Source organism: Coregonus clupeaformis, chromosome 1, assembly GCF_020615455.1.
Source record: "Coregonus clupeaformis isolate EN_2021a chromosome 1, ASM2061545v1, whole genome shotgun sequence".
In the NCBI taxonomy this organism is placed as follows: domain Eukaryota; kingdom Metazoa; phylum Chordata; class Actinopteri; order Salmoniformes; family Salmonidae; genus Coregonus; species Coregonus clupeaformis.
This window is the reverse complement of record NC_059192.1, coordinates 91,522,018-91,534,070: the sequence shown is the minus strand read 5'-3', so window position 1 is coordinate 91,534,070 and position 12,053 is coordinate 91,522,018. Positions and strand designations below refer to the sequence as shown.

At 45.1% G+C, this 12,053-nt stretch overlaps 1 protein-coding gene across 2 annotated transcripts in view; it reads right to left on the bottom strand.

The window, feature by feature from the left end:
• The window catches only part of LOC121579312 (ubiquitin-like modifier-activating enzyme 6), a 63,307-nt gene that overhangs the window by 6,777 nt on the left and 44,477 nt on the right, over positions 1–12,053 (bottom strand). The window contains exons 26-29 of one of the 2 annotated variants that reach the window (XM_045223368.1): positions 11,002–11,071; positions 7,502–7,576; positions 4,552–4,675; positions 3,652–3,845 (exon numbers count right to left, since the gene is read on the bottom strand). In XM_045223368.1, the coding sequence (XP_045079303.1) occupies positions 3,652–3,845; positions 4,552–4,675; positions 7,502–7,576; positions 11,002–11,071 (463 nt within the window). The remainder of the gene's footprint in view (positions 1–3,651; positions 3,846–4,551; positions 4,676–7,501; positions 7,577–11,001; positions 11,072–12,053) is intronic. The other variant, XM_045223369.1, reaches the window with a different exon arrangement.

Genomic DNA, 12,053 nt, shown 5'->3' with positions numbered 1-12,053 from the left:
TCGCTGACCACTCACTGACCGCTCACTGACGACTCGCTGATGACTCACTGACCACTCACTGACCACTCACTGACGACTCGCTGACGACTCGCTGACCACTCACTGACGACTCACTGACAACACGCTGACCACTCGCTGACCACTCACTGACCGCTCACTGACGACTCGCTGATGACTCACTGACGACTCGCTGACCACTCACTGACCGCTCACTGACCGCTCGCTGACCACTCACTGACGACTCACTTCAACAGCCGAAAATATACAGCACCGAATCCACTGGTATGTTCTATTTAGTTCTGTGACTGAATCAGACAAGCAGATTCCGGAACCAATTCAAAACCCCCAAAAGAAGAGATCCAAGGTGTTAAAGAACCTATTGAACTGATAAACGTACATCATCTGATTCAGTCAATCCACCATCTAGAAACATTTACTACCAGTCTGATAAGATACTGAACAGAGAAATAGAGTGTACTCCTGTTGATCTGATTCAGTCATTTCTACCAAACAGTGCCTTCAGAAAGTATTCATACCCCCTTGACTTATTCCACATTCTGTTGTGTTACAGCCTGAATTCAAAATGGATTTAAATATATGTTTTTTTCTCACCCATTTACACACAATACCCCATAATGACAAAGTGAAAACATGTTAAATACAGAAATATCTCATTCACATAAGTATTCACACCCCTGAGTCAATACATGTTAGAATCACCTTTGGCAGCGATTACAGCTGTGAGTCTTTCTGGGGAAAGTCTCTTAAGAGCATTGCACACCTGGATTTTACAATATTTGCACATTATCAAGCTCTATCAAGTTGGTTGTGGATCATTGCTAGACAGCCATTTTCATGTCTTGCCATAGATTTTCAAGCAGATTTAAGTCAAAACTGTAACTTGGCCACTCAGGAACATTCACTGTCTTCTTGGTAAGCAACTCCAGTGTAGATGTGGCCTTGTGTTGTAGGTTATTGTCCTGCTGAAAAGTGAATTCCTCTCCCAGTGTCTGGTGGAAAGCAGACTGAACCAGGTTTCCTCTAGGATTTTGCATGTGCTTAGCTCCATTCCATTTGTTTTTGTTCAAAAAAAACTCCCTAGTCCTTGCCGATGACAAGCATACCCATAACATGATGCAGCCACCACCATGCTTGAAAATATGGAGAGTGGTACTCAGTGATGTGTTGGATTTGCCCCAAACATATTGCAAACAGGATGCATGTTTTGGATTGTTTAAATTCTGTACAGGCTTCCTTCTTTTCACGCTGTCATTTAGGTTAGTATTGTGGAGTAACTACAATGTTGTTGATCCATCCTCAGTTTTCTCCTATCACAGCCATTAAACTCTGTAACTGTTTTAAACATTTACATTACATTTTAGTCATTTAGCAGACGCTCTTATCCAGAGCGACTTACAGGAGCAATTAGGGTTAAGTGCCTTGCTCAAGGGCACATCGACAGATTTTTCACCTAGTCGGCTTGGGGATTAGAACCAGCGACCTTTCGGTTACTGGCACAACGCTCTTACCCACTAAGCCACCTGCCGCCCCAAGTCACCGTTGGCCTCATGGTGAAATCCCTGAGCGGTTTCCTTCCTCTCCGGCAACTGAGTTAGGACGGACGCCTGTATCTTTGTAGTGACTGGGTGTATTGATACACCATCCAAAGTGTAATTAATAACTTTACCATGCTCAAAGGGATATTCAATGTCAGCTTTTTTATTTTTACCCATATACCAATAGGTGCCCTTCTTTGCGAGGCATTGGAAAACCTCCCTGATCTTTGTGGTTGAATCTGTGTTTGAAATTCACTACTCAACTGAGGGACCTTACAGATAATTGTATGTGTGGGGTACAGAGATTAGGTAGTCACTCAAAAATCATGTTAAACACTATTGTCCACGCAATAGTGCATAGACTCACTATTGAGTGAGTCAATGCAACTTATTATGTGACGTGTTAAGCACATTTTTACTCCTGAAATGATTTAGGCTTGCCATAACAAAGGGGTTGAATACTTATTGACTCAAGACAATTGAGCTTTTCATTTGTAATGAATTTGTAAAAAAATTGTAAAAACATAATTCTACTTTGACATTATGGGCTATTGTGTGTTGGCCAATATCACAATTTAATCAATTTTAAATTCAGGCTGTAAAACATTTTTTTTGGGGGGGGGGGGGGAAGTCAAGGGGTGGGAATACTTTCTGAAGGCACTGTATAAAACCATTTCCTTACCAGTCGGATAAGATACAGAACAGAGAAATAGAGAGTACTCCTGTTCATCTGCGATCAGTAAAATCCCCATTGATCAAGAAAATAATCTCATCTGGGTTTTTTTCTTTCATGTTTTTAAGGAGTGGGACTGTCCCCACTATTTTAGTTGTTTATTGGATAGATGGAGGTAGAGAGAGGATAGATGGAGGACAGAGAGAGGATAGATGGAGGTAGAGAGGATATATGGAGGTAGAGAGAGGATAGATGGAGGTAGAGAGAGGATAGATGGAGGTAGAGAGAGGATAGATGGAGGTAGAGAGGATAGATGGAGGTAGAGAGAGGATAGATGGAGGTAGAGAGGATAGATGGAGGTAGAGAGAGGATAGATGGAGGTAGAGAGAGGATAGATGGAGGTAGAGAGGATAGATGGAGGACAGAGAGGATAGATGGAGGTAGACAGAGGATAGATGAAGGTAGAGAGGGGATAGATGGAGGTAGAGAGATTAGACAGAGAGTGTGCTGAAATAGCAGTGGGCTGGATTCTAACCCAGGCTGCAGAGGCGTTCTAGATAGCAGCTTAGACCACTAACTAGACCACCGTAGACCACCCAGTAATCACCTCTGACGACCAACCCAGTAATCACCTCTGACGACCAACCCAGTAATCACCTCTGATGACCAACCCAGTAATCACCTCTGACGACCAACCCAGTAATCACCTCTGATGACCAACCCAGTAATCACCTCTGATGACCAACCCAGTAATCACCTCTGACGACCAACCCAGTAATCACCTCTGACGACCAACCCAGTAATCACCTCTGACGACCAACCCAGTAATCACCTCTGACGACCAACCCAGTAATCACCTCTGACGACCAACCCAGTAATCACCTCTGACGACCAACCCAGTAATCACCTCTGATGACCAACCCAGTAATCACCTCTGACTGACCAACCCAGTAATCACCTCTGACGACCAACCCAGTAATCACCTCTGACGACCAACCCAGTAATCACCTCTGACGACCAACCCAGTAATCACCTCTGACGACCAACCCAGTAATCACCTCTGACGACCAACCCAGTAATCACCTCTGACGACCAACCCAGTAATCACCTCTGACGACCAACCCAGTAATCACCTCTGACGACCAACCCAGTAATCACCTCTGACGACCAACCCAGTAATCACCTCTGATGACCAACCCAGTAATCACCTGATGACCAACCCAGTAATCACCTCTGATGACCAACCCAGTAATCACCTCTGATGACCAACCCAGTAATCACCTCTGACGACCAACCCAGTAATCACCTCTGACGACCAACCCAGTAATCACCTCTGACGACCAACCCAGTAATCACCTCTGACGACCAACCCAGTAATCACCTCTGTTGTCATGGAGTGTGGTGTAACGCGTGCTGTCTCACCAGCCCGGCGACGGCTGCAGTAGCCGTGGCGATGGCGGGGATGATCTTCCCGGCGATGCGTTTGGTCTTGAGGCGGTCGGCCACCTCGATGGAGTACATCCTGGCCCTGAGGGAGGAGGCGGCCGCCACGAAGTCCATGTGACCGTTGAGGTCATCGTCCTTCTCAAACATCAGGGGAGACATCCGCAACCTCTCTGTAGCGTACACACACACACACACACACACACACACACACACACACACACGTCAGGGTTAGGAGTGTGTCAACAGCGCCCTTCCGGCTGACTGAATGATGGGTGTGTGTTTGTGTCTACCTGGTGTAACGTGGGTATCCGGCTGACTGAATGATGGGTGTGTGTTTGTGTGTACCTGGTGTATCGTGGGTCTCCGGCTGACTGAATGATGGGTGTGTGTTTGTGTCTACCTGGTGTAACGTGGGTCTCCGGCTGACTGAATGATGATGGTGTGTGTTTGTGTGTACCTGGTGTAACGTGGGTCTCCGGCTGACTGAATGATGGGTGTGTGTTTGTGTGTACCTGGTGTATCGTGGTCTCCGGCTGACTGAATGATGGGTGTGTGTTTGTGTGTACCTGGTGTAACGTGGTCTCCGGCTGTGTTTGTGTGTACCTGGTGTAACGTGGGTCTCCGGCTGACTGAATGATGGGTGTGTGTTTGTGTGTACCTGGTGTAACGTGGGTCTCCGGCTGACTGAATGATGGGTGTGTGTTTGTGTGTACCTGGTGTAACGTGGGTGTCCGGCTGACTGAATGATGGGTGTGTGTTTGTGTGTACCTGGTGTAACGTGGGTCTCGCTGACTGAATGATGGGTGTGTGTTTGTGTGTACCTGGTGTAACGTGGGTGTCCGGCTGACTGAATGATGGGTGTGTGTTTGTGTGTACCTGGTGTAACGTGGTCTGCAGTGATAGCCTCCTCTAACTGGGCGATGGCCTCCCTCTCCTCCTCGCTGCTCACTGACAGCTTCATCTGATCAGGCTTCTTCACGTTCTCATCCGTCTCAATACGCTAATCAATACATCAATACACTGTGTTAATCAAACTTCACATTCGCATCTGTCTCAATACGCTAATCAATACATCAATACACTGTGTTAATCAAACTTCACATTCTCATCTGTCTCAATACATTCATCAATCCATCAATACACTGTGTTAATCAAACTTCACATTCTCATCCGTCTCAATACGCTAATCAATACATCAATACACTGTGTTAATCAAACTTCACATTCTCATCTGTCTCAATACGCTAATCAATACATCAATACACTGTATTAAATCAAACTTCACATTCTCATCTGTCTCAATACATTAATCAATACATCAATACACTGTGTTAATCAAACTTCACATTCGCATCTGTCTCAATACGCTAACCAGATCAATACGCTAATCAATACATCAATATACTGTATTAATCAAACTTCACATTCTCATCTGTCTCAATACGCTAACCAGATCAATACATTAATCAATACACTGTATTAATCAAACGTCACATTCTCATTGGTCTCAATACACTAACCAGATCAATACATCAATCAATACATCAATATACTGTATTAATCAAACTTCACATTCTCATCTGTCTCAATACACTAACCAGATCAATACATTAATCAATACACATCAATATATCAACAAATAAGTCAACTAATAAACCAATATGTCAACCAATAAACAAATGTGGCAATTCATTCATCATACATCAACAAAACAACCACTAAAAATCAATAAAACCACTCAATCAATCCATCAATCAAGAAAATACATCCATCAATCAACCAGCAATATTTATCAATACATTAAGTTAATCTATCGATACAGTCAATCCATCCATCCATCCATCCATAACCCAGTGTAGACCATAGTACCAGAGGTCTCCTTACCCATCCATAACCCAGTGTAGTACCATAGTACCAGAGGTCTCCTTACCCATCCATAACCCAGTGTAGACCATAGTACCAGAGGTCTCCTTACCCATCCATAACCCAGTGTAGACTATAGTACCAGAGGTCTCCTTACCCATCCATAACCCAGTGTAGACCATAGTACCAGAGGTCTCCTTACCCATCCATAACCCAGTGTAGACCATAGTACCAGAGGTCTCCTTACCCATCCATAACCCAGTGTACACCATAGTACCAGAGGTCTCCTTACCCATCCATAACCCAGTGTAGACCATAGTACCAGAGGTCTCCTTACCCATCCATAACCCAGTGTAGACCATAGTACCAGAGGTCTCCTTACCCATCCATAACCCAGTGTAGACCATAGTACCAGAGGTCTCCTTACCCATCCATAACCCAGTGTAGACCATAGTACCAGAGGTCTCCTTACCCATCCATAACCCAGTGTAGACCATAGTACCAGAGGTCTCCTTACCCATCCATAACCCAGTGTAGACTATAGTCCCAGAGGTCTCCTTACCCATCCATAACCCAGTGTAGTACCATAGTACCAGAGGTCTCCTTACCCATCCATAACCCAGTGTAGACCATAGTACCAGAGGTCTCCTTACCCATCCATAACCCAGTGTAGACCATAGTACCAGAGGTCTCCTTACCCATCCATAACCCAGTGTAGACTATAGTACCAGAGGTCTCCTTACCCATCCATAACCCAGTGTAGACCATAGTCCCAGAGGTCTCCTTACCCATCCATAACCCAGTGTAGTACCATAGTACCAGAGGTCTCCTTACCCATCCATAACCCAGTGTAGACCATAGTACCAGAGGTCTCCTTACCCATCCATAACCCAGTGTAGTACCATAGTACCAGAGGTCTCCTTACCCATCCATAACCCAGTGTAGACCATAGTACCAGAGGTCTCCTTACCCATCCATAACCCAGTGTAGACCATAGTACCAGAGGTCTCCTTACCCATCCATAACCCAGTGTAGACCATAGTACCAGAGGTCTCCTTACCCATCCATAACCCAGTGTAGACCATAGTACCAGAGGTCTCCTTACCCATCCATAACCCAGTGTAGTACCATAGTACCAGAGGTCTCCTTACCCATCCATAACCCAGTGTAGACCATAGTACCAGAGGTCTCCTTACCCATCCATAACCCAGTGTAGACTATAGTACCAGAGGTCTCCTTACCCATCCATAACCCAGTGTAGTACCATAGTACCAGAGGTCTCCTTACCCATCCATAACCCAGTGTAGTACCATAGTACCAGAGGTCTCCTTACCCATCCATAACCCAGTGTAGACCATAATACCAGAGGTCTCCTTACCCATCCATAACCCAGTGTAGACCATGGTACCAGAGGTCTCCTTACCCATCCATAACCCAGTGTAGACTATAGTACCAGAGGTCTCCTTACCCATCCATAACCCAGTGTAGACCATAGTACCAGAGGTCTCCTTACCCATCCATAACCCAGTGTAGACCATAGTCCCAGAGGTCTCCTTACCCATCCATAACCCAGTGTAGACTATAGTACCAGAGGTCTCCTTACCCATCCATAACCCAGTGTAGACCATAGTACCAGAGGTCTCCTTACCCATCCATAATCCAGTGTAGACCATAGTACCAGAGGTCTCCTTACCCATCCATAACCCAGTGTAGACCATAGTACCAGAGGTCTCCTTACCCATCCATAACCCAGTGTAGACCATAGTACCAGAGGTCTCCTTACCCATCCATAACCCAGTGTAGACCATAGTACCAGAGGTCTCCTTACCCATCCATAACCCAGTGTAGACCATAGTACCAGAGTTCTCCTTACCTATCCATAACCCAGTGTAGACCATAGTACCAGAGGTCTCCTTACCCATCCATAACCCAGTGTAGACCATAGTACCAGAGGTCTCCTTACCTTCTCTGCTGGTCTGTACTCTGGGACGGTCATCTCTGACAACATCCTGGCCACTGCTTCCTGTGACAGATCCTGCTGACATACACAGAGGGGGTGGAGTCAATACCATTTTTAAATTCCAGTTTAATTCAGGAAGTATACTGAAAGTCCAGTTCCAATTCTCTTCAACAGATTCCAATGAATTTGGTATTGACCCCAACCCTGGACAGACAACCTAGTTACTAGCGATGGGGGTCGATAGTTACAGATGCTCCAAAAGTATTTTTACTTCCATAGATTGTTCTCCCATCTTCTTTTTAAACACATTTACATTTGAGTCATTTAAGCAGACGCTCTTATCCAGAGTGAGCCAACATGCTTTCAGCACTTTTATGTCCCATGACTGATCAAAACGTGTTTTCTCATGGCTCTCTCGTCCCTCTGCAGAAGACATATGTTGAGCAATATGTTTTGGAACATCGAATCTCAGTAAAAAATCACAGTATCGAATCGCAATCCATATAGAATCGTGAGAATCGCAATACATATCGTATCGGTACCTAAGTATGGTGATAATATCATATGGTATGGTGAGGTCCCTGGTAATTCAGTACATATCGTATGGTGAGGTCCCTGGTAATTCATTACATATCGTATGGTGAGGTCCCTGGTAATTCATTACATATCGTATGGTGAGGTCCCTGGTAATTCAGTACATATGGTATGGTGAGGTCCCTGGTAATTCAATACATATCGTATGGTGAGGTCCCTGGTAATTCATTACATATGGTATGGTGAGGTCCCTGGTAATTCAGTACATATGGTATGGTGAGGTCCCTGGTAATTCAATACATATCGTATGGTGAGGTCCCTGGTAATTCATTACATATGGTATGGTGAGGTCCCTGGTAATTCATTACATATCGTATGGTGAGGTCCCTGGTAATTCATTACATATCGTATGGTGAGGTCCCTGGTAATTCAATACATATGGTATGGTGAGGTCCCTGGTAATTCAGTACATATCGTATGGTGAGGTCCCTGGTAATTCAATACATATCGTATGGTGAGGTCCCTGGTAATTCATTACATATGGTATGGTGAGGTCCCTGGTAATTCATTACATATGGTATGGTGAGGTCCCTGGTAATTCATTACATATGGTATGGTGAGGTCCCTGGTAATTCATTACATATGGTATGGTGAGGTCCCTGGTAATTCATTACATATGGTATGGTGAGGTCCCTGGTAATTCAATACATATGGTATGGTGAGGTCCCTGGTAATTCAATACATATCGTATGGTGAGGTCCCTGGTAATTCAATACATATGGTATGGTGAGGTCCCTGGTAATTCAGTACATATGGTATGGTGAGGTCCCTGGTAATTCAGTACATATGGTATGGTGAGGTCCCTGGTAATTCATTACATATGGTATGGTGAGGTCCCTGGTAATTCATTACATATGGTATGGTGAGGTCCCTGGTAATTCATTACATATGGTATGGTGAGGTCCCTGGTAATTCATTACATATGGTATGGTGAGGTCCCTGGTAATTCATTACATATGGTATGGTGAGGTCCCTGGTAATTCATTACATATGGTGAGGTCCCTGGTAATTCATTACATATGGTATGGTGAGGTCCCTGGTAATTAATTACATATGGTATGGTGAGGTCCCTGGTAATTCAGTACATATGGTATGGTGAGGTCCTTGGTAATTCATTACATATGGTATGGTGAGGTCCCTGGTAATTCATTACATATGGTATGGTGAGGTCCCTGGTAATTCATTACATATGGTATGGTGAGGTCCCTGGTAATTCATTACATATGGTATGGTGAGGTCCCTGGTAATTCATTACATATGGTATGGTGAGGTCCCTGGTAATTCAGTACATATGGTATGGTGAGGTCCCTGGTAATTCAGTACATATGGTATGGTGAGGTCCCTGGTAATTCATTACATATGGTATGGTGAGGTCCCTGGTAATTCAGTACATATGGTATGGTGAGGTCCCTGGTAATTCATTACATATGGTATGGTGAGGTCCCTGGTAATTCATTTCATATGGTATGGTGAGGTCCATGGTAATTCATTACATATGGTATGGTGAGGTCCCTGGTAATTCAGTACATATGGTATGGTGAGGTCCCTGGTAATTCATTACATATGGTATGGTGAGGTCCCTGGTAATTCATTACATATGGTATGGTGAGGTCCCCGGTAATTCATTACATATCGTATGGTGAGGTCCCCGGTAATTCATTACATATCGTATGGTGAGGTCCCTGGTAATTCAGTACATATGGTATGGTGAGGTCCCTGGTAATTCATTACATATGGTATGGTGAGGTCCCTGGTAATTCATTACATATCGTATGGTGAGGTCCCTGGTAATTCATTACATATCGTATGGTGAGGTCCCTGGTAATTCAGTACATATGGTATGGTGAGGTCCCTGGTAATTCAGTACATATGGTATGGTGAGGTCCTTGGTAATTCATTACATATGGTATGGTGAGGTCCCTGGTAATTCATTACATATGGTATGGTGAGGACCCTGGTAATTCATTACATATCGTATGGTGAGGTCCCTGGTAATTCATTACATATCGTATGGTGAGGTCCCTGGTAATTCATTACATATCGTATGGTGAGGTGTCTGGTAATTCATTACATATGGTATGGTGAGGACCCTGGTAATTCATTACATATCGTATGGTGAGGTCCCTGGTAATTCATTACATATCGTATGGTGAGGTGTCTGGTAATTCATTACATATGGTATGGTGAGGTCCCTGGTAATTCAGTACATATGGTATGGTGAGGTCCCTGGTAATTCAGTACATATCGTATGGTGAGGTCCCTGGTAATTCACAGCCCTACTATTAACTGATCCATACTCTACACATAATAGAGAGAGAGAGAGAGAGAGAGAGAGACAGAGACAGAGACAGAGACAGACAGAGAGAGACAGAGAGAGAGAGAGAGAGAGAGAGAGAGAGAGAGAGAGAGAGAGAGAGAGAGAGAGAGAGAGAGAGAGAGAGAGAGAGAGACAGAGAGAGAGAGAGAGAGAGAGAGAGAGAGAGACAGAGAGAGAGAGAGAGAGAGAGAGAGAGAGAGAGAGAGAGAGAGACAGAGAGAGAGACAGAGAGAGAGAGAGAGAGAGAGAGACAGAGAGAGAGAGAGACAGAGAGAGAGAGAGAGCAGAGAGAGAGACAGAGAGAGAGAGAGACAGAGAGAGAGACAGAGAGAGAGAGAGAGAGAGAGACAGAGACAGAGACAGAGAGAGAGAGACAGAGACAGACAGAGACAGAGACAGAGAGAGAGACAGAGAGAGAGAGAGAGAGACAGAGACAGAGACAGAGACAGAGAGAGAGAGAGAGAGAGAGAGAGAGAGAGAGAGAGAGAGAGAGAGAGAGAGAGAGACAGAGACAGAGACAGAGACAGAGACAGAGACAGAGACAGAGACAGAGACAGAGACAGAGACAGAGAGAGAGAGAGAGAGAGCGTACCTTCTCTGAGTAGGGGATGTTGTAGATCTCTGCATAAAGCCGAGCTGCGCTCACGACAAAACTGAAGTGCCTGATTGGAATAACAGAAGGAAATGAGAGAGTTAGAAATAACGAAAAGAAGGGGGAGAGGGAGAAAAGGCAGAGCGAGAGAGAGGTGTAGAGCAGGGGTCTCCAACAGATCAATCTAGAGAGAGGTGTAGAGCAGGGGGCTCCAACAGATCAATCTAGAGAGAGGTGTAGAGCAGGGGGTCTCCAACAGATCAATCTAGAGAGAGGTGTAGAGCAGGGCTCTCCAACAGATCAATCTAGAGAGAGGTGTAGAGCTGGGGGCTCCAACAGATCAATCTAGAGAGAGGTGTAGAGCAGGGCTCTCCAACAGATCAATCTAGAGAGAGGTGTAGAGCAGGGGGCTCCAACAGATCAATCTAGAGAGCGGTGTAGAGCAGGGGGCTCCAACAGATCAATCTAGAGAGAGGTGTAGAGCAGGGAGTCTCCAACAGATCAATCTAGAGAGAGGTGTAGAGCAGGAGTCTCCAACAGATCAATCTAGAGAGAGGTGTAGAGCAGGGGGCTCCAACAGATCAATCTAGAGAGAGGTGTAGAGCAGGGGGGCTCCAACAGATCAATCTAGAGAGAGGTGTAGAGCAGGGGGCTCCAACAGATCAATCTAGAGAGAGGTGTAGAGCAGGAGTCTCCAACAGATCAATCTAGAGAGAGGTGTAGAGCAGGGGGCTCCAACAGATCAATCTAGAGAGAGGTGTAGAGCAGGGGGCTCCAACAGATCAATCTAGAGAGAGGTGTAGAGCAGGGGGCTCCAACAGATCAATCTAGAGAGAGGTGTAGAGCAGGGGTCTCCAACAGATCAATCTAGAGAGAGGTGTAGAGCAGGGGTCTCCAACAGATCAATCTAGAGAGAGGTGTAGAGCAGGGAGTCTCCAACAGATCAATCTAGAGAGAGGTGTAGAGCAGGGAGTCTCCAACAGATCAATCTAGAGAGAGGTGTAGAGCAGGGGGTCTCCAACAGATCAATCTAGAGAGAGGTGTAGAGCAGG